This window comes from Cyprinus carpio, chromosome B20, assembly GCF_018340385.1.
Source record: "Cyprinus carpio isolate SPL01 chromosome B20, ASM1834038v1, whole genome shotgun sequence".
Taxonomy (NCBI): domain Eukaryota; kingdom Metazoa; phylum Chordata; class Actinopteri; order Cypriniformes; family Cyprinidae; genus Cyprinus; species Cyprinus carpio.
The window spans coordinates 21,543,967-21,566,923 of record NC_056616.1 but is presented as its reverse complement, the minus strand read 5'-3'; the positions used below and the strand labels follow the sequence as shown (position 1 = coordinate 21,566,923).

The 22,957-nt window shown below is 36.2% G+C and overlaps 1 protein-coding gene across 1 annotated transcript; it reads right to left on the bottom strand.

Annotated features, from left to right (window-relative positions):
- Window positions 1–2,291: 2,291 nt before the first annotated feature.
- Window positions 2,292–22,145, bottom strand: ehd3 (EH-domain containing 3). The gene is made up of 6 exons (XM_019071072.2): window positions 21,397–22,145; window positions 17,511–17,687; window positions 15,680–15,777; window positions 8,478–8,890; window positions 6,087–6,251; window positions 2,292–5,600 (listed from the first exon to the last, which is right to left on the bottom strand). Exons 1-6 carry the CDS (start codon window positions 21,621–21,623, stop codon window positions 5,073–5,075), a joined length of 1,608 nt encoding a protein of 535 aa, XP_018926617.1. The 5' UTR covers window positions 21,624–22,145; the 3' UTR covers window positions 2,292–5,072.
- Between the last annotated feature and the right edge of the window lie 812 nt (window positions 22,146–22,957).

Genomic DNA, 22,957 nt, shown 5'->3' with positions numbered 1-22,957 from the left:
ACTATCTGTGTTCAGACTCTCTTTACAGCTGCATTCCTTAGGCACGGTTGATTTTATCAGCATTATTAATGAAGCATGTATTTGATAACAAGTTCTGACATGTCTGTGCAGTATAGCCTCCTCTCTGATATCCTTATCTTGAAAACCATATACAATTCTGTCCAAATGAAAATGATCCATTTCTTGCTGCCATACTCACAGTCCTGTATAAGCCTGGTGACTCTGAAAACTGGCTATTCTACTGAACCTTTCTGTGTTTTCTTTTGATTATTTAATTTTTTAATGAATGTTAGATATTCACTTTGTAAAGTCTTATCTATATGTGACAGCCTCGCACATTCCACTCACTCTTTCACATACAGCAGACATACTGTACACAAGGACACATGTGAGCGCCCAGCCGGCTGTAATGGAGCGCTGCTCTTCCTGAGGGATTTATCTAGAGCGCCGGATGTTTGGGAGCTTTTGAATCATGAAAATCTTCCTCTTCCTCTCATGGTTCAACATGGGAAGGACTCAAGGTCAGGGTACATACTGATGAACAACCCTAAAATGTATTTAGTTAATTATTTATTTATGAAATACTTTCATTGTATATATTTTTGAGTGACTCATAAAAAAGGTTTAAGTCAGAGATTATTTTGTCTTTCTTTACAACATGACATGCATATCAGTGGTGCAATAGACTGCTGCTGATTTGATTATACATACATTTCATTTTTAAGTTGTTTAGCACAAGCAAGGCAAACATTCTTTCAAGTATTTTTTCAACAAAAGTCTTCTTGTAAGAACTTCTGCTGCAGGCCTTAACTTTGTAATTCCAAACCCTTCATTTCTTCATCTTGACCTATTCATTTGTGGCTTTTCTTGAGTGTTTCAGGTCATTGTCTTGTTATTTCTATGTCCACTTGTGGTTCAGCCTCAGCTTTTGGACAGATGGTTTCACATTCCCCTCAACTTCTTTCTGGTTCCATGTGGAATTCAGGGTTGACTAAGTGATGGCAGGCTGGCCAGCCCAAAACCATAATGCTTCCACCACCAAGCATTGCAGATGGTCCGAGGTGCTGCTGGGCAAAGGCAATCCTTGTTTTTTGCCAAACATGTCAGGCTTTGGTGCCAGTGAGCTCTAACTCGGTCTCATCTGTCTACACACTATTCCAACACTCCTTACATGTTGTCTGGCAAACATGCCTGATAATTCTGCAGTATAAATCCTGTAGCCTCATAGGTTTCCTGATAACTTCCAGCTAAATGTTATTGATCAGCTCTTGTGGTGAGATCACCAGACCTGATAGGTAACCAGTGGTTTAAATTGTTCTCAAATTTTCAATATTTTCCAAACTTTGCCATCACAGGAATAAATTACATTTTAAAATATATTAAAATAGAAAACAGTTATTTTAAATAGTAATAATATTACATAAGTTTTTATTGTATTTTTTACATGAGACTTTTCCAAAACATTAAAAAACTGTAGTGCATGTAATTTTCAGTATTGCATTTTGAAGAATAAAAAGTTTACCAAAAAAAAAGGAAAATTCCAAACTTTGAATATTGTATAAATTCTTTTTCTATACCCCTGTAGCCTGAAGTAAGCATTTTCCATCAGTGGACAGAATATTCCGTGACCGGTAGTAAGGAAAAGTCAGGTGTTCCCTGCTTATCATATCCTGCTGTCAAGAAAAGGACCAGATGAGAATCCACCCTGTGCTTGCGTTTCCTAGGACATACAGTACATGATGCAACAAACAGGAAGTCATCACTCATGCAGACCGCCCTGTTAATGCAGGACAAAGATCTGCTGAAAACATTATGTACTGTCTCCGTTGGGACTGCCTGTGTTTAATATGATTAACAACTATGTTTTTTTTTTTTTTTTTCATTCTGTAAATCAATCGGACCTGTCTTTCCCATTTTTAGACAAAGAGAGACTTGGGATGGAAAAAATAAGGGAATATTATTATTATGGATATTGTATAATGAAATTTTGTTTTGCGAATTAACATTGTGAACTGTCATAATGAATAACTGCATTAAAATTGCACTGTTTTAAATCAGTCAAAATAATAATAATGAAAAAAATAAAATACAAAACTTTGATCACCTTTACCACAGATTCTGTTTAAAAATCACCAAGAAACCAAAAAAAAAATATATATATTTTTTTTCCATTTCTTTTTCTTTCTTTCTTTTTCTTTTTTTTAAGTAAAGAGTAAAATAGTTAGAATTTTAATCTGGAATAAATTAAGTCAAGATGTAACAAGACTAGAACAGAAAACCCCAAAACGAAGCACTTTTAAATGAGTTAGAACTTTATTAAGTTGAATAATGTCCACCTCCCTGAACAGTAGTGTCTCACATAGTTTGTCCACACCGGTTAAAACACAATGAGCAACAAGCACACGTACACAGACCACAGAACCTTTGCAAACCATATTGCACCCATATACATGTACACACTTGGTCAAACGCACAAATGCACAACCCTAGATTTACATTATGGCCAAGAAAAATTTAATGTGCAAAAATGATGAGCAAATCTGGAATTTTTTTCATTAAAGACTCAAATGGAGCATTAATGAAAGTCTTCGAAGAATGTCAGTTTATTTCATGAGCATGTCATGATATTGTAGAATACATCAGTGTGTTTGTACATCTCTAGTTTCACAAATCTGATTGTGTCTCAAGGCATCGAGGCAGCTTATAGGTTTAATTGATTGACTAAACAGACTTGAAGGTTTAGTTAAAATCAGTGGAAATATTTCACATAAGCAAATGGGCATTCAGGTCAAAGCATATCAGATTTAAAGGAACAGTACATCAAAAAGTAAAAATCCTGTCATTCTTTACTTGTGTCCATCCAATGAGTATGATTTTTTTTTTTTTTTACGTTAAAGGGATAGTCCACCCAAAAATGTCACCTCATTCCAATGTTGTTCCATTTCTTTTTTCTGCTGAACACAAAAGAATATATTTTGAATAACTTCGATAACCAAACCTTTTCACTTCCCATTGATTTACATTTCAACCGAAAGAGTTTAGTTACCAACATTCTTCAAAATACCTTCTTTTGTAATAAGATCTGCAGAAGAAAGTTAGTCATACAGGTTTGGAACAACATGGGGGTAAGAATTTTAATTTTTGGGTGACCTATCCCTTTAATGTCAATGACCTCAAACATCAGCGTGCCTTGTACAGTAACTGATCATGAGAAGCCAAATTACAATATGTACATATATGGCAATTTTCAGCAAATAATCACTTATATTTGAGCCTTTTCTTTACATAATGCTATCACCTGGCTACAGAAGACTTGGAATATAGTATAAAATTCATATCTAACTACTTTTTGATCTTGTATATAAAAGAGCAGTGTGTCTATTTTGCTAAACGTCTCCTTTTTCATCAACCATGGAATTAAAACATGGTTTGAAATGACACGAGGGTGAGTAAATAGTGACAGAATTGACATTTTTTGAGTAAACTACCCCTTTAAAGACCATTTAGTTCAGTGCATAAAATTCTATCAGTTCACATCTGCTTAAGTAAAGGTGACAGCTCTAGATAACTGCTTGTCAAGGGGTGGATACAGAGGTAAAGAGTTCATTAAATCATTAAATGCAGATATTATAAAGTAATATAACCAAATACATATTTAGATCCAAAGCTGCTGCTCTTTAAATGAGCATGTGAATGCAGAAACGCTCAGAAAGAGAACTTCACATCACTTGAATAAAGCTGTTTTGCAGCATCATTCTTTTTTCTTCTTTGCAAAATCAGACGGGAATTATATAAACACTACTAGTTAGTTTAGATATGTTAGGCATTAACATATACAGTAGACTACTGACAAGGATACTAGCTCTACGGGTCCATCAAGAACACTAAACAGAGAGTCTTCTGACGTGACGGCTATACAGTTTTAACAGTCTCTTGGTCAGGCTAGAAAGGACTCGCATTCATTAAAGATGCCGCCTTAACAAGAAGAGAATAACAGTTACACCTACTTATAAAAGGAATTGCGCTTTTCTAGCAAGATTTTAACAGTTGTATACTTAGAATAACAACTGATACAAAAATTCAGAATAAGATTCCTGTTTTTCTGCATTAATTGATGTCTCACCCCTCCTGAGACACAGATCAATCTGACATACACTACCATTCAAAAATGTAGGGTCAGTGAGATTATTAATATTTTTTTGAATGATTTCTGAAGGACCATGTGACACGGAAGACGGCGATGTAACAGAAGTATTCATCACAGGAATAAATCACATTTCAAAACAGATTAAAATCTTTTTTTTTTTTTTAACTGTAATATTATTTCACAATATTACTGTTTTCACTGTACTTTTGATCAAAATAAATTGGCAAGCGAAAGAGATTTTCAAAAACAAATTATTGATTCTAAACTTTTGAACAGTAGTGTAAATTGAGCGTGAAAGTGAAATTTTAGCATGTCCTAACCAGGCACAATGCGACAAATTATTTTCTGAACACAACAGCTACGAAACGTGACACAATGTCATTGTCAACCAGTCAGAAGATAAAGATGTTTAATGTAATTACCTGAAGTAGATTTTTAGACCAATGAGATTTCACTGTGGGAAAGGCTAGAAAATAACTTGTCACAGAAACTGAAATCATGATGTGATCGACAAAATGTGCTGTTTTACATTTCTCATCATTCATCGCCACATGACTGGTTAGGACACAGCATTACAGTCATGATAGCTGAACAGATGAAATTGAAATTGTGGCATAAAAACATAACTGTAAAATCTGAAAGCACACATAAAACAGACTGCAGACAGCACAATTTGTTCATAAAAAATAAAATAAAACAAAACTAAACTAAAAAAAAATTCATACACAAGTCGTGAGTTGAAAAGGTGGGTCATTTTCAAATCCATTCTTGCTAGTGAAGCACAAACCACACATTTCAAAGAAGTCGCAGGTTTTTAAATTTTTTTTTTATATATAGTAAAGGTAGTCCGGCCATCGTGGATTCAACTGCAACCTAAATTGAAACTATATGCTTTCCCAAAATCCATCCCAATTCCAAACCAATCTTACTCTGGAACCTTTCTTTTAGAGGGCGGCACAAGATGAGCGGGCAGTTCGCTTGGAAGCTCGTGACCTTCTAGTTTGACCTTGATCAGGTGATTGGCCAAGGCAAACTCCTCATCATCGAGCATACCATCCTTATCAATGTCAGCCAGCTTCCAGATCTTACCCAGCACAGTGTTTGGCAGCTTGGACTTCACCATCTCCTTCTTGGCATTGGCTCCAGTCACTTTGCCATTGACGGGCGAGAGAGTGTAGAAGATTTCATCATACATAGGTTTGTCACGTGCCACCACCCATTCGACTTCATCAATGCCCTCGCCAGCTCCCTCGCCATATCCATGTCCGAACGGCCCATTCATGGTGCCCTCGAAGGCGCCACCCTTCACCACCTGGTTGGGGCGCTGCGTCTCCTCCTGACGCACCAGAACCATAAGCTGGGCGATGTCATGGGCCAGCATGTCGTCCACAGCGTCCAACAGCTTCATTTTCAGAGGCTGGAACTTGTTCAGATCATGTGCTTGAAGCTGCTCCTATTCAGCGGGTAAGAAAGCAAGAAAAACACTTATAGGATGTAATAAAAGATCCTGTCAACATCTGTTGATATTTCCAGGGTAAACCAGCTCCGCTCCCTTTAGATACTCTATTGCAGACAGGCTGTGTCAAGCTGTTGACACTTGGCAACGTGAAAAGGTTGATGCTTTGGCTTCTTTTGGAATTAGTTTCATAGGTGGGGAAGAAACATTTAAACTAACTAGCCAAATTTTGTCTGTAACACAAATTGCTCAATATTCATTTGTTTATAGAGCTGTTATATAAAAGTAACAGTAATCTAAACAGAACTTTTTAACAACAAAAAAAAAAGGCACATAATCAAGTTTGGAGAGGTCCACCCAAAGCTGTTTGTTGACTTGAAAAAACGTGGGTCAAATTATGCTGATTTTGAATGTGCACTGAAAGAAGTCCCAGTAAAGCGTTCTTGAATCAGCCTTTATGTTTGTTGGTTAAATTGACCTTACCTGCATTTTCTTAAGATTAGGGAAGTCTCCAGGGGAAATCTGGTGTTCCTTCTCAATGCGGCTGTAGATCTCGCCCAAGCTGTTAATCAGCTCCTTCTTTTTGTTCTCCTTCCCAAAGACTGAGGGCATATCTTTTTTCAAGGAGCTAATGATGTATGCATGGACCTGTGAGAGCACAAAAGCAAAGCTCTTTGTAATTTTATAGAACAGACATCAGTATATTACAATTACAAAGAGCATGCCTGGGTTGTTTTTAACACACACAAAAAATAAAATAAAATAAATAAAATAAAAACGACTGAAACCTCTGCTCAAAACTTTTAATAAAATTAAATGAAATTCCTTATTTCATAAATAAATACATTTTATTGTGACATTTTCATTATAATTAATGTTTTTGCAAAACGTTTACAAAATACTTATTCTCTGGAATACATGATTTTGATTGGTTAATTGTAATTTTTCCATATTTTTAAACTCACTGGTCATTTTGCATGTGAATGTGGTTAATTATATTGAAAAAGATTCTAAAACAGACTTCATTTTTTATGTTTTTGCATAAAACTCTATATTGATTTAATAGTTAAACAAATTGAGACATTGAATATAAAAAGATGCAGCTTTTTACTAATGCATTCAACCCAAACAATTCATTATGAAGCTGGATAGTAGCAAGAATACACAAGCTACTAAATAAATCGTCGTCTGCGGCAGAAAGAGGCCTGGCCCCTGCGTGGAAGGAAGGTGACTGTATAAATGATGACAGGAGGGGAAGCACATCTGTATGATCAGGGTGAGGGACAGGGAGAGAACTTATATGTTCTTTTTTAATGCATCCAGCTGGATCTAGAGATTTAAATTGAGTTTGACAAGAGACAAGTACTGACAGTCCCTAACATTTCCTCTTTTAGAGAGGGTCTCTATGGCCCAGCCCATGTGTTTTGACCAACGTTTATACTGATGGGGATAATAAAGGATTTCAGACGTAAATGCACCGACATCAGAGTGTTTCAATTTCCTTTTAAATGACAGCTTTATGTCTGACTACCTAAGTTACTGTTCTCTTATATATCTAAGAGATGGACTGCGGTTTAAAAACATGTGGAAAGACAAGAATGTGTTTTGTGAATACAGGCCTTAAATCGTTCTTTTTCTGTTCCTTTGAGGAGAAAAAGGCACAGGTTTGGAACATGAGAACAACATTTTTGTGTTTTGAGTGAACTTTCTTTAGATGCGATTTTATAATAAGTAATTAAAGCAAGGAAGACTGCAAGATCACTCAAGGGCATTTATAACCATGTCTTTATGGGAAATGACTTTATGAGTCATGATCCCTCAGTATCTTTCAGCACATCTAACAATCCCCACTAATTACCTGACCTCTGAGTCAAAGTCAAGGACTTTCTTTGCAGCATCTTTGAATGCATGTTACATATATGTATTAATAATGGTCATTACTAAAACAGTCCTTAAATATAAATGAATCAAGCTTGGATTCCAAAATTACTGTAGAAGCAAATATAATGTGCTTAATGTAGAAAAAAATCAATGACTGTGTCAATTTTAATGTAGCTGAACATCAGAGCCTTGTACAGAGCCACATCAGCAGACTATACGGTTTGGTAAATGGCCTCATTACTTGGGCAAATCTGCAAGATCAGACAGACAAAAGAGCCAGTAAACACACAAAGTGGATGTCACTGCTATTACTTTTACACTAGAGCTATATGCTGGACCACATCAAAAACATGTTGGAACGACAACAACATTCACAGCATGTCAACTCAATAAATGCAGAAACAGAGACCTTTTATTCTGAATCACACACACTAAATATTTTCCCTTGAACATCAACATAAGTCCATAAGTGTTTGTTTTGCTTTGAACAAAATTCGCTAGCCAAATTTTGAGCAGTTTGTTAGCCGTTTCCTGCTTTTGGTTTCAGTAGTGGTTCTGGTTCAGAACTTTCCAAGACTTTAGAACTTAAAGCATTAGTTCACCCAAAAATGAACATTCTGTCATTATTGTCTGACATTCCAAATGCTGTTATTTTGTTTTCTGTGGAACACATTCTCTTCCATATACAAGGGGAATATGTACTGTAGTTTTTTATTTTCATAGCTATGAACTATATTATTTTGTGTTCTGAGGAAAGAATAACAGTTAATGGGTTTGGAGTGACATATTTTTTAATACAACCCCCCACCCACCACCACACCAAAAAAAAACACTTATGGTCCCATCTTATAATGCTTTTATTTGTTTATGTCAGATTCTCATACTTCCAGATCCAGAATCTTAACATAAAGGTTAATAGTCTAGACTCTAGGTGGGTCATTTGTTTGTTAGGCTAAATGTCAAATCTCATAGGCTAATGTAATAGAAGTTTACCTTAGCAAGACGAGCTCTCTTGATCAGATCGTTGAGCTTGCGGAGGGCGGCGTTACGTGGCAACGACTGGATATCCTTGAACAGGTCTTGCTCTTCTGCCTCAAACAGCTTGCGATTGTCTGGAATCAGCAACGGATGCGACCAAAAAGAGCCGATGTAGACACGAATCACCTCAGGTGTGTTGACGATCTTCCCCAGCGACCACATGAGGGCACCGTAGACGCGCATTAACTGTTGCGTCTCGATCTGGTCGGCCTTGTTGAGCACCACGCGGATCTTGTCCTCATGGTTCTTGAGGGCCTTGATGACCTCTGAGAACTCGTCTGAGATGTCCAGCTTGTGGGCGTCGAACAGCAGAATGATGCGGTCCACGCGTTCGGCGAACCACTCCAACACCGCAGCGAAGTCATAGCCTGAAGGAGAGATTGGAAAAGAGATTGATATCCTGTCCAATATTTACAGTTCAGAAAGCTTTCGCACCGGATGGATGCTCGCACGAGAGCGAAGAGGCAGCCAGCCAATCAGAACGGGCAAAATGACCTTGTTAGACCTGGCACTCAACAGTACTGTTGAACTGAAGCTGCTGACTCTCTTCCAAGCATCGTTAAAATGCTTAGGCCTGTTGCGGTTTTTATGATCTAACGTCTGCCAGTTAATGGCTTCTGCAGCTCAACTTCACTCCCTCTCCAGGGATGCAGAGTCAAACAGCAAGTCCACCATTCAAGACTAAACCAAGATGATGATTCATTTTAAACCAAGGCTGCATTACATAGAGTATTAAGGAAATACTTTAAATAATGCATTTAGATGCAAATGGTGAATTTTGGTTAAAGTATGTGTATGCATGCAATGTCTGTATGATTCAGAATGGCTCTTATTTTAAGGAACCGCAGACTCTTGTGAAGGAGCGTAAAACTAGCTTTTACATTATCTGGGTAACTGCACATTTAACTTCCTAGCTGCTGAGATTTGGAAAGGGGGAGACCGCTAACTCAGCCAAGAAAGCCAGAATCCTCCGAATGAAACCTAATGCTGTGGGCTAATTAGTTTTATAATGTATGATATGAGATCTCCACATCCATTTGCATTGCTGCTATGCAACCAAGGAAGGAAAAGGTTATGACAATGCAATACTGTTAAAATGAATCAAAAGCCACGCCACTGTGTCCGAACCAGCCTGAACAGGAGATTGTTATTTTGCAGAATTTTTGCTTTTAGTGGGGACAGACAAATCACTATCTCATAGCAACCAGTTAGGACACTGTGTGCTCATGACAAGAAAATCATAACCTTGCTAGAGAAAACAAAGTTCACAAAAACCTTGAAAAAGATAAACTATCAGTACTTAAAAAAAAAAAGTTTTTTTTAAAAAATCTATTTTTGTCCCCTCAATCCACCCATAAAACAAAAACTATTAAAGTGCTCAAAGTTATGTAAGTGTTTCCTAAAACTAAAATTATTAAACAAGTTTGGACACACCTGTTGTAAAAAAACAGTTTATGAATAAATGTTATGTGTAATATGTTGTAATTTTCCACCCTGGAACATTAAGTTGAAAGACATCTGAAATGAAGAAAGGTGATGATAATTCTGACAAGGCTCTGCTGTTGAGTCAAGCTGTAATTGTATATCTTCTGTAACAACTTCCAGCTTATCATCAGTTACGCCATCAGTGTGTAAGCATTTTTGCGATGACCTTGACTGAAAAGGAGTATATTTCCAAAGCTGGCAGTTCTGTTGGGAGGAATTAGTGTGTTAATATTTCAAATCAGTGACATGGAATATGGCAGATATAGCCATTTCTTCCACAGGAAGATCCCATGCCTACAGGAATGGGGTGGACCATCCCTTCCGATTTGGCAGTTTCACATGGGGAGGCTTTATTGTCACCTGCAACAGTGTGGTTTGTCTTTTCAACAACTTATAGATCTCTATCCAGAACTGTCGTAACTTTAGACTGGGACTAGTCAACTCAAAGGTCTAAGAAAGACAACATCTACAGTAACAGACACATGAGACAGTGTCATTGAGAGCAGGACAATAACAGCGGTGAAACTGGGCTTGGTATTACAGCTGTGATTATATTGTTGCAGAGGGACAGATCTGAGGGTTAATATCAGGAGGCCCTGTGATTTCACAGCACGTCTGGAGTCGAGCGGTGCTGGAACTTCATTGGCATAATAAGCTGCATGTGTTAACAGTAGTTTGGCAGTATCTACAATACCTCCGTATGGACAATTACGCAGGTAGCTATAACCAAAGCCATCTTCTGTAGCAACTGTTCATGGAGAGAGAAAGATACAAAGATGTCAAATTACAGTACCACAGGACACAATTATAGACTTTTAATTAGAAATGTTTCAGATTCTTCCTTGAATGAGAGAAGTGAAAGTTTAGGCAGTTCATGGCCCTAGAAAGAAAAGTCTGGTATGAGCTGATGAAAAAACAAAATGAAAGATATGAATAAAACAACATGAATAAAAGGAAATGGTTTTGGTTGACGCTGTGCTGCGTTTGCACTCTGCAACATCCTGAACTGATGAAGATGCTAAAAAGGATGTTATTGAAATAACTTGCAAAATCAAAATCAAAACCATAATCATAAACTGACAACTGGTAACTCAACTTCTTAAATTTTGCATTAAAAGATACAATTCATTTGTCCAGGAATCACTGATTCCCAAAAAAGTGACTTATAAGTATTAGACTACTAGTTGTGCTGGATGATTCACTGAAAATAACCAGCTCATGAGAATCATTTGTTTATGAATCATTTTACACAGGTTGTGCAGAATGTTACTGGTTCACTGAAAAGAACCAGCTTATAAGAGTCTTTTGTTCGCGAATCAGACTACACTTGGTATGTTGTGCTTTGCACACAGTAAATGAATGCTAATTTTCAGATCTTAAAAATGTCTGTTTAGTGTTTACATCAATTGTGATGTGACTAAACTACACCAAGTTTAATGCTGAATAATGCAAAAGTCAACAGGCTTTGAAAATGCTTGTTTAAAGCACTATCAGTTAATTCCAATGTAATATAGCTACAAGGTGTTTCAACATATTGTAGCAATCTGAGCCTAACCTTTTTCCAATTAAACACAAACAGTAGCAGGTGTGTGGTTTTGAGCTCTATGTGGTTCAGAGCCGAGGCATTATTTAATAGCATGCTACTACAACAAAACAGTAATACCATTAAATGAACCTTAACCACAAACAGTGATTTAAGTGACCACTGCTTATCTACAAACTTACACCGGGGCCACGATCATCTGTTACACAGTCAGCTGAACATATAATACAACAGAACCACTCCAGTGATTGGATTTGGCAGACAGTATTTCCTGGAGGAAATGAGGTCTATTTCACAGCACCTGCCTGTGGTGGAGGTAGAGGAGAGCTGGGAATGATAAAGCCACTCTTGGGAGCAGCACTGGCACGTGGTCAACGGAGCTTTACAGCTGCACGCTCAGAAACACGCTGCACTGCCACTTGATAACAGAGTAGAACAGAGAGAATGGTATAATGGGTCCTGCAGTATTACAGCGATGAAAAATTAAATGACGAAGCTGATGGCCATTCTCTACTAATGACTCTCTTTGCAGAGGTGTAACTAGGATCATATGGGCCCTTATTATAAAGCGAGAGAGAGAGAGAGAGAGAGAGAGAGAGAGAGAGAGAGAGAGAGAGAGAGAGAGAGAGAGAGAACGAGAACGAGAGATAGAAAGATGCTGTGTTGATGTTTGTCAGACAAAGCAGTAGCATTTGCTTTCTGTGAGATGCTGTTCTTGTAATGGATGCATGAAAAAGTGCTGATGGTGAGTCAGAACTGTATAGATGTTATTTAATGGAGTGATCTGGGTGGGGAACTGTCTCTCAGTGTTGATGATGATCTATACACTACAGCTTCAGATAAATCAGGTTACACTGTAATACTGTAGGTATCCAAGCCAAATTATGATTCTATATAAAATGCACTATTCAGTCTGATACTGCAGCTTAATTTAGTCCAGAACCGTCCACTCTGTCTGTCTGACAGGAAGAATCTATTTTTAACTGACACGTGAAGTTCTTACACTACTGTTGAAAGGATTGGGTTCATAAAGATTTAAAAGTTTTTTTTTCTTTTTAAATGTTCACGGTTTCCCTAAAATATTGTGTGTGTGTATGTAAATGTTTTTGTACATGTACAATGGTTAACTACTAAATGAAAAAAGTAAAAAGCAGAATGAAAATGCTCATTTTGCACATTTGCTTTTAATACATTATTCTATTACAAATTATTTTGCTAGCCTAACAATATTTAGTATGTCAAACTGAAAATGCTCAGTATTATATCCCTAATTAGTGTTAAATCTTATTATAATATTATTTTTATATAAGAATATAATAATATATTTTAAACATTTAAAAAAAATCTAAAACTTTATTTTCAGGTTTTAAATTTAATTTTGAATCCCAGAATTTAAATCTGGCCTCGGACTCTTGTACGTCTTCTGTAAGGCACTTCATAAAAACTAAAAGATGATATCAACAAACTGACCAACTACAGAATTGTGCACAAGCAAGCCAATCGGACAGGACAGTTTCAGCCAGTTCTTGGTGTTTCTGTGTGCAATATGTATCAAACAGTGATTATGAATGCTCTGTGGGTGTGCCGTCTGAGACTAAGGCTGAGTAGAAAGACAACAACATCATCTAATTACAGACACACACAGTAAGTATAAACATAAACACATGCACCTGGCTGAAAACACCTGACCAAAAGATCCTTAGAAATAGAATTCACAAAGCAATGCAGGAACAAGAGAAATCTTATCTTAATGATTTGATTCAGTTCATATGCACCAGCATACAGGAAAAAGATGAAACTGGATAAAAGATGAACTGCCTGTAGTTATGAATATGAACAAGAAGGTTCCTCCCTATAATCTCATGTGACTGCTGGAGAAATTCCACAGACCTGCTTGACATAACCAAAGAACCGGGGACGCATGACAGACATTTACACAACGTCCTGCTAAATTCAACCATCACACCGACATGTAAATGAGACTTTTGGAGAGGAAAATGGGAGGAGAAACAAAGAAGACAGCAGGGATAGGAATTTAACCAAACTGGTTCTGACTTAGATTTTTTTTGAAGATCAGCATAAAATGAAAATGCAATGAAAACTAGAAACAGGTTTAGCAATAGAAACTTTCACATTCAATTCACAACTCAGCTAAAACAATTTCTTTCGTAAATTCAGGAACTCTCGTCAGCTGGTACAGAACCAAATCTCATGAAAATCATTCCTTTCAAGTATTTTTTTTAAATAAAACGAACTAGTTCTCGATTCCAATCCCTAAAAGAGAGACAGGCTGTGAGAGAAAGTAAAAAATAAATAAAAACTGCTGCAGCAGCACATACTTAGAGCCAGTGTTCAAACTATTAGAAAGATCGCTAAACGCTACAAGAATAATACTATGAGAAGAATGCAGTTTGGTGTGAAGATACAATAGTTGTCACTAAACTGCTTGCTCTGCTCTCATGCATTCATGTGTGAGAACACCCCAAATGACTTAATCCACAATTCAATAGCAGCTTTAAAAGCTCACAAACATCATGTTCACTGCGATCAATAGCTCTTTAAAGCCAGAGCTAAGCAGCCATAGACTAGAACACACACCAATGTCACTTGGTCACTGGATGCTGTAGTATTCTAGTGTTTGAAAAGATTACCACTGCATGATGCATACTGTTTCACATAATATAACAATATTGTGTGCATTTATTTTGTGCTCCGGTGTGCATCTATTTGACACACTTCCACTTCATTTTCTACAGAGGCTCCTGTATCACATGACGACTAATTTCACTGCCAAATTAAAGCACTTACCTTTAAACCTACATTTACTGCTTTCAGCGCAAACGATATGTACTAAATATTCACCCTCTGATATGACCTTGGAGAGCCCGGCTCTTGGCTCTGGCCTCAGAAACATGAGTGCCTATAATCCTCGGGCCGCTCAGCTGCAATGAACTTCTCTGAATGAGCAATGAAGTAACCATATGCTAAACAAGCTTACTGTTACGAGGGCACTGGTTCAGTAATTCAACTAGAAGTGACATTGTATAGTAATTTTTATATCACTGAAATTATGTCACAATTATGTATAAAAGTCTAGAACGCTCAATCATGCATGAAATGTAATGGCGGGTGAAAAAATTATACATATGCTAATGAAATATGAAATATTTTATGTACCATTTTGACATTATAAGGCCTGCATGAGGTCTTGTATCTGTCCTTACAGTTTACAAGCCAAAACAACATCCTTTATCTTGATAAAGCCTCGTCTCTCATCATATTCAACACAGAATTTCAACACAACAAAATTAAAAACAGATTGAAACTGCAGTTACACAATGCACCAACACACGGTGTTGGTTTTCATGGGAAAATCAAGAAAAAATCTCTTTTTTTCCCCTCGATCATGTGAACTCACTGGTGGTTTGAGTTACCAAAAGAAAATATTTTTCAGTTAATGCCACAGGAAACAAGAAATATTATTCAAATTTGAAATCTGAGATCACATGATCTTGTTATGCAGCAAAATATTTAAGGACTGGTATAACCAAACACAACCATACTAAACCATTAAACCAAGTTATACTGAAGTGTGAAATGAATAACTTTAAACCTCCAACCTTTAATGTTTGATTACTTCCTGTAAAATATTACAAATTAAATGCAAAACCAAAACCAAAAAAACATATATATTAAAATAAAGGTTTGGCAAGTCTTAATTAAGGTTTCTACAAAAATATCAAACAGCTGTTTTTAACATTAAGAATAACAGTAAATGTTTATTGAGCAGCAAATCAGAATGATATCAGAATGGAGGATCATGTGACACTGAAGACTGGAGTAATGATGCTGAATATTCAGCTTTGCCATCACAGAAATAAATTACATTTTAAAATGTATTCAAAAACATTGTAATAATCTATCACTACATTACTGTTTTTACAGTATTTCTGACCAAAGCAGCCTTGACAAGAATAAGAGACTTCTTTTATAAACAATATAAAATCTTACCAGCCCTAAATTTTTCCATGGTAGTTTTTATATATCAATAGTTCCTGATTCAGATGATAATTTTTTCTTCTGTGCAAGTGCATGTTGATGCATTTTGGCATGCATGATGCATTTTTACCTCTGCTGATCCTTTGTTTCTCTCCGCTCAGGATTCCTGGAGTGTCAATCACACTGATGCTCTCCAGAACAGGGTTGGGCAGCTGGGCACACACAAACCTGAGGGACAACCAAAACAAACCAGAGTCACACTCAAGGACACTGCAGACGTCTTACAAGCACATGACTGGCACACTAACCACCAGCTTCCAGAGTTTTGGCTTCACTCTTGATTTGAAATTGTTCTCTTTGCTCTTTGTTAGAAGTAAAAATATACATGTACCATATATGTACCATATATATATATATACAAACATACACAGAGTAAAACAAGCTCTGATTTCACACTGCAAAAAAGTTCAAAATATCCCAAACTATGAAGTTGTAGTAACTTGGCATGAAGACATGGAGAAGAATGCCATAAATCTTTATTTTGTTTCCATCTACAGCTGTAGTTTGATCAAGTTGGACATAGTAAAACATAAAAACCAAGACGGACTTCACATTTTTACAGTCTGAGAAAAAAGTCTGCTTTGAAAAGCCTTAATAGCAAGCCAAAAACTAGTATGCATGGCTTTTGTGGCTTAGTGTGTGAAATAGGCCCAGAAAAAGTGTGTCATGTTTTGGAGTGAATCGCTAAGGACCTCAAGCTACATTTTCCTAACATTATTTATTCTCATTTTGAAAGTCCCTACTATAACAGTGTTTGTTGGACACAAACAACTTTAGTCTTAGAACACATTCTAGCATGTACACTTACTGAACATCTGGCACCAGACCACACGCTAGTACAATATATGTAACGGTTTAGGCCAAATATGAAAGTTAAGCAGAAGAGTTTTAATTACTATTGTAAACTACCCACAACCAAACATTAACCAACTTACATAATAACCATATTTGTAGCCATTTTGCTTGCACTGTCAAACAATTTGATGTTAATTCTATGTACTAGTTTACACCATGCGCACTGAGCTGCTGCTATTTGTGAATTCATAAATGATATACTATCTCTAAAAATAAATCTGAAAACCAGGGCAGTTGTCTCAGGCATTTCAAATGACATAAACCCACAGCCAAACAGGGTGCATGACAAGTAATATCTCATGAGCATGTTTACTATTTCCATGCACCAATATGTGGAGAAAAAAGGTGCATTTCTTAGCATAACTCAGATGTTAAAAGGATAGTTCACACAAAAATTATAAATTCACTCTTTGGTCCCCATTTTTTTTTTTGGTAAACACAAAGATATTTTGAAGAACTTTTTATTTAAAGTGTGTGTTGCTGCTCTTTCTGACAGAATTACATGAAAAATATTCAAAAACATGCAGGCTTTGTGATTGCAAATGCGATTTGCGATACGATTTTCTCAAGAGTTTCTGCTGCGCAACAAGCAGAGCAGCCTGCCAAACCATCAGACTACGAAGTACAGCAAAGACCACCTGCAAAAATAATCACATGCACACGATTGCATCACTTGGAGGTATAATAAAGGACCGTCACTCTACCATACACACTTTTATAGCTGTATTATTTTTAAACTGCGAATGACAGCCCATTTAATAATATGCTGGTGAGCTTGATGGTATCATGTCCTCTTATCTGTCTGTTGCTCAATCACGTGATGGGAGGTCAGTGGATCAGACAGCATGAGGAAACTCAATCAAGAGAAGGAATGCTGCCTAGAACAAGCCCCCCCTCTGTGACATCATCATAAGACAGGAAGACCATGTTACATATGCAAAGCTCTACCCAGACTAAAGCTCTAAATGTTTAGCTGAAATATGTAAATTTCTATAAACATGAGAATTAAAGCTAAGCACACAGTTTTATTATTGTTTTAATTCCACCTGTTAAGGAAGGCATTCCCAAAGGCATTGAGTTTCCGAAAGGGTTTCTTGGGATCCACTACCAGCGCGTTTCCTGGTATTAGTCCCTCCATTGTGCCATGCATCACTGCTATGAAGGAGTCAGTCGTGGGTTCTGGACCGATCCGCATACCAGGGAAGTCCTGCTCCAGAAGATATCTATTTAAAAAAAAGAAAAAAAAGATAAATTCACTGTAAACACTTCGGATAGCCATTACCTTGTGTAAAGTATGATAATTATGTTGTTCATTTGAGAAAGTTTAGTTATTTAAAATTGTTTCAGTTGAAAAATACTGTGAATTCAATATAGATGTAGCATTTTTACATATAGAGTCCAAGAACACAAAGCTCGTAATCTGCACTTTTTCTAATTATAATTTTCAACATAATTTTGTTAAAAAAAAAAAAAAAAAAAAAAGTTATTATAAAAATGCAGAATCTTAAATATGTCTTAACCATTTTATGTCAGAATTTTTAGATTTGTCAAAATTCTAAAACATTTATTTTACTTTTATATAAAGTTCTTTTTTTTTTTTTTTTTTTTTTTACTGTAATCCAATGTGTTCGCAGATTTTTGGAACATGTACATCCATTCTTTGGTGTCCATCCCTGTAATGGATGTTCTCATATATTGTATTCTTTCCTTTAAAAAAAATAAAAAAAAAAAAAAAAAAAAAAAATAATAATAATAATAATAATAATAAATAAATAAATATATATATATATATATATATATATATATATATATACATTTATTTCCAACTTAATTTTTTTTCTTGATTTTACATTTATTTACAACTAAAGATCAAATCTGACAGTAAAGCAAAAAAAAAAAAAAATTACATTTCAGCTAAATATTGTTTTGAATTTTCTGTTTGTCAAATAATCCTGAAAAAAATGTATCACAGTTTCCACAAAAAAAATTAAGCAATTTTAAAACATTGATAATAAAAATAAATGTTTCTTGAGCACAAATTAATAAATATATTAGAATAATTTCTGAATTCAAGACTATGTTCACATGGTTCTGATGAGTTCTGCTGCTGTTGAAAGGAACACTGTTAAGATCACACTCTAATGGAGAATGTGAGTTTACTAAAACAATGTTTACTCTTCTAAGCACAGAGCCATTTAAACAGAGCCTGCTGTGGACATGTGACGGCACTGAGACTGTTTGGAATACAGTGCAGGTCAAAATGCCAATCTGAGTAACTACAGGACACTTGGCTTCAACTGAGAACTTCTTAGCTGCAGTTTATGCCAGTAACACAAGTGTAACACAGTGTAAACAGGACACTGGTGTCATTTATGATGGGATGTTTTGCCAAAACCAATATATCTAACACAGAGGAAGTTATCTATTGCTTTTCTGTTTATTAAGCCTTTCTTACAATCATTCCAGTGAAATCATAAAACAAATCTGTCCTCAACTCACAATACTTACTACCATTCAAACATTTGGGGTCAAAGATATTAATACTTTTATTCAGCAAGGATGCATCAAATTTACCAAGAGTGACATTAAACACACTTATAAAGTACAAAAAGATTTTCCAATTTAAATCCTGTCCTTTTGAACTTTTTATTCATAAAAGAACGCTTAAATAAATGTATCACGGTTTCCGAAAAAAATGCTGAGCAACTGTTTTTAGCATAGATAATAATGAGCACCAAATCAGCATATTAGAATGATTTCTGAAGGCTCACGTGACACTGAAGACTGGAGTAATGGCTGCTTACAAAACAGTTACAAAACCCCGGGACTGACAGTGGTGGATGTAAGGATGAAATATTATGTGACAATTCATTTTACATTGACAAAATTACTGGACATAAATGTCTTCAGCTCTTTTTAAAACAAAGGGCAAAATGGCCATGAGCCAAGCTTTTGTATTATGCGTCCATGTTGAAAAGATTCAATGTTAAGCATGAAACTTCCCCGGACATTATAATGAAGTGTTTCATGGGCTTTCTCACATTTGTGAAGCATACACAGAAAGTCAAGCTTATTTACTTTCATAGTTATGTGTTCAGTCAGCAGAATGGCTGCTGTGTCCACTGAGGCTCTCGCGACCCTGATGAATAATGCACAGGAGGAAAAGAGAGCCAGAGCGAAAATGAGGAGGCACATTTGTTATTGACAGTGCAGGACAATACCTCACTTTCACATTTAACACTCACCTCGAGCAAAAACTCAGCTCAGTCACTCACTCAAAAAATACAAAATAATGTGATTAAATTAACTACAGCCAAATGACATGGCATTTAATGACAGTAAAGAACTAAAAAAATACATACACTACTAAATAGTAATTTTTCATGCTGCATTTATTTGAAAAAAAAAAATACTGTAAAAATGGCAATACTGTGAAAGATTATTACAATTTAAAATAACTGTTTTGTATGTTCATATGTGAAATTATAATTTATTCCTGTAATGACAAAGCTCCATTTTCATAAGTCCTTACTCCATATTTTTTGCAATGCAAAAATATTTACCGTCACTTTTATTACACAATGTAATGGATACTTGCTGAATAAAAGTATCAATTTCATTTAAAAACTTTCATTGACTATCATTGACTCCTTGCTTAATGAAATTGCCAAAATATCTACAACTTGACAATGAACTCAGAATCACATAGACCTACAAAAAAAATTCAAATAAAAATGTTACTATCACACTTAAGTAATAACTCTGAGCAATTTATTAAACTTTTCATTCAGAATAATCTTCCGTTTTTTGTTGTTGTAATGACCACAAGAGTCTTTCTAAAAAGGATATCTGATATGTCTCCATCCACATTTCTATCTCTTAACTTTTCTACATTCTGGAACCTATTAGTGACAAGTTACTATGGCAGTGTGGGAGTCATTGGAAGGGTCTCTCGTTGCCTGGTGATCTGTTGCCTTTCATTTTGGACCAAAGTAGACCCGTAAGCCTTAAATCACCCAGCAGACAACCATCACACCACAGCAGCGACATTGTGTCATACAGATACATCTTAGAGCTGGAGCCAGGCCTGGTCTGTTTACAAGGTAACCGTCTCTGTCTAAACTAAAATTATAGTACTATGTTAAAAACTTTGTTTAGCATGTAACATCAAGATTTGTATTCAGTGAACACAGAAATTAGGTTCTCATGTAAACAGATTAATGATATCTGTAGCACAGATGTTATTAAATATTTTGTCATGTCTCATGTCAATTTCTTTTTTTTATCTATTTACATGCTTCATAAACAGATGAATTAATCTTGCATTAATAAAACGTTTGTAAAGTTAAACATATGTTCTCTCAATATAAATAAGTCCTCCAGGTAAACTGACAAGGAGCCATTAACAATCCTATAGGATTGTGAGGAATCTCATATGAACTTGCAAAACGGGTTTTGGATGTTAAAAATGTGATTGCTACAGTTATTCAAATATATACAAAAAATAAGTTGTGTTTGAGATTTTCATAAATCATAAATGGGGCAATATTGTCAGATTTTACTGAAACGCTGTGGTCTTGAGAGCTTCTCACAGTTTTGAAAAAATGTTTCACCAAACCTAGATGTGTGATAGAATAATATGCTAAGTACCCTGTTAAGTATTAGAATATATTATCATGAATGACATTATATCATTACATCAAATACTACATAAAACATAATTGAATGTACATGAAAAATAATCAATATTACAAATATTATTAAGTATATTATATATTTACTACATACAACTCATATAATGCATTATATAATGCTTGTGCATGTATGACTTATTCATAAAAACATTATGAAGTGCTAGATTATAAAGTTTCCTGACTGGTGTCTTTATAGGGCTCAGGACACCAGAAACTGGAGCCAAAACTAACATCTTACCTTATGAAGCTGGTTTTGCCAGTGGAATATTGTCCCACCAGGAGAATCATGGGCTTATTGTCAAAATCTGCATCCTCCAAAGCGGGTGAGTGAAACTCGTGGAATTTGTAGTGTTCCTCCAGTGGAAGCAGTTTGGTTTTGTAAAGCTTCTTGAGTCCTTCACTGACAGTCTGGAAGACTTCTGGATCTTTCTTTCTCCTGTCGTCGGTACCCAACCAGCTGAACATGATGCAACTCAAGTATAGGCAACCTTAGACGATATATCTGTTGTTTCTGGATAATTATGTCACAATACGCACAAATGCGCCTTAGTCCTACTGTAGTGTATTCAAATGAATGGATTTTAATGACGTCGATGTATTTTAAGAGTCCATTGAAACTGTTCCCTTGTCTCTATAGGCCACTCACGACACAAAACGCGCAAAAGATTAGACCATAATTACAAAATAGGATGCATTATATAATATTCTGTTTATATGTTACGGTCGAAAAACATGGCCAAACAGGCAGCCTTTCATTCAGGCTTTGTTGGAATAAAAGCGCGCGTCGCTAGAGGCTACAATGTATCTCTCAGCAAATGCAAGAGACACAATTGCTATTATGAAAGAGAAGAGAAAACGAGCGCCAAATCCTCCAATAGAGCAGATTCACTCACTGTGACAGGCGTCCACAGGCTTCCCACTGCAGCAGATTTAAATGCCAGTGCGCTGGAGAAACCCGACACTGGAGGAAACGCTCCACTCAAGCCCCACCCAGAACACAAGAGCTCCAGTCAGGGATGCAGCGCCATTGTAGCGGATGGTGATGGTTGGTACTGCTGCTGTTGCTGCTTTCCTCCAGAGACTCCCATTTACATCAGCAAAGTGATTGGTGAATAAAAACATACAGGTGCATCTCAATAAATTAGAATGTCGTGGAAAAGTTATTTCAGTAATTCAAATCAAATTGTGAAACTCGTGTATTAAATAAATTCAAAGCACACAGACTGAAGTAGTTTACAAGTCTTTGGTTCTTTTAATTGTGATGATTTTGGCTCACATTTAACAAAAACCCACCAATCTCAACAAATTAGAACATGGTGACATGCCAATCAGCTAATCAACTCAAAACACCTGCAAAGGTTTCCTGAGCCTTCAAAATGGTCTCTCAGTTTGGTTCACCAGGCTACACAATCACGGGGAAGAATGCTGATCTGACAGTGGTCCAGAAGAAAATCATTGACACCCTTCACAAGGAGGGTAAGCCACAAACATTCATCGCCAAAGAAGCTGGATGTTCACAGAGTGCTGTATCCAAGCATGTTATCAGAAAGTTGAGTGAAAGGAAAAAGTGTGGAAGAAAAAGATGCACAACCAACCGAGAGAACCACAGCCTTATGAGTATTGTCAAGCAAAATCGCTTCAAGAATTTGATTGAACTTCACAAGGACTGGACTGAGGCTGGGGTCAAGGCATCAAGAGCCACCACACACAGACGTGTCAAGGAATTTGGCTACAGTTGTCGTATTCTTCTTGTTAAGCCACTCCTGAACCACAGACAACATCAGAGGCATCTTATCTGG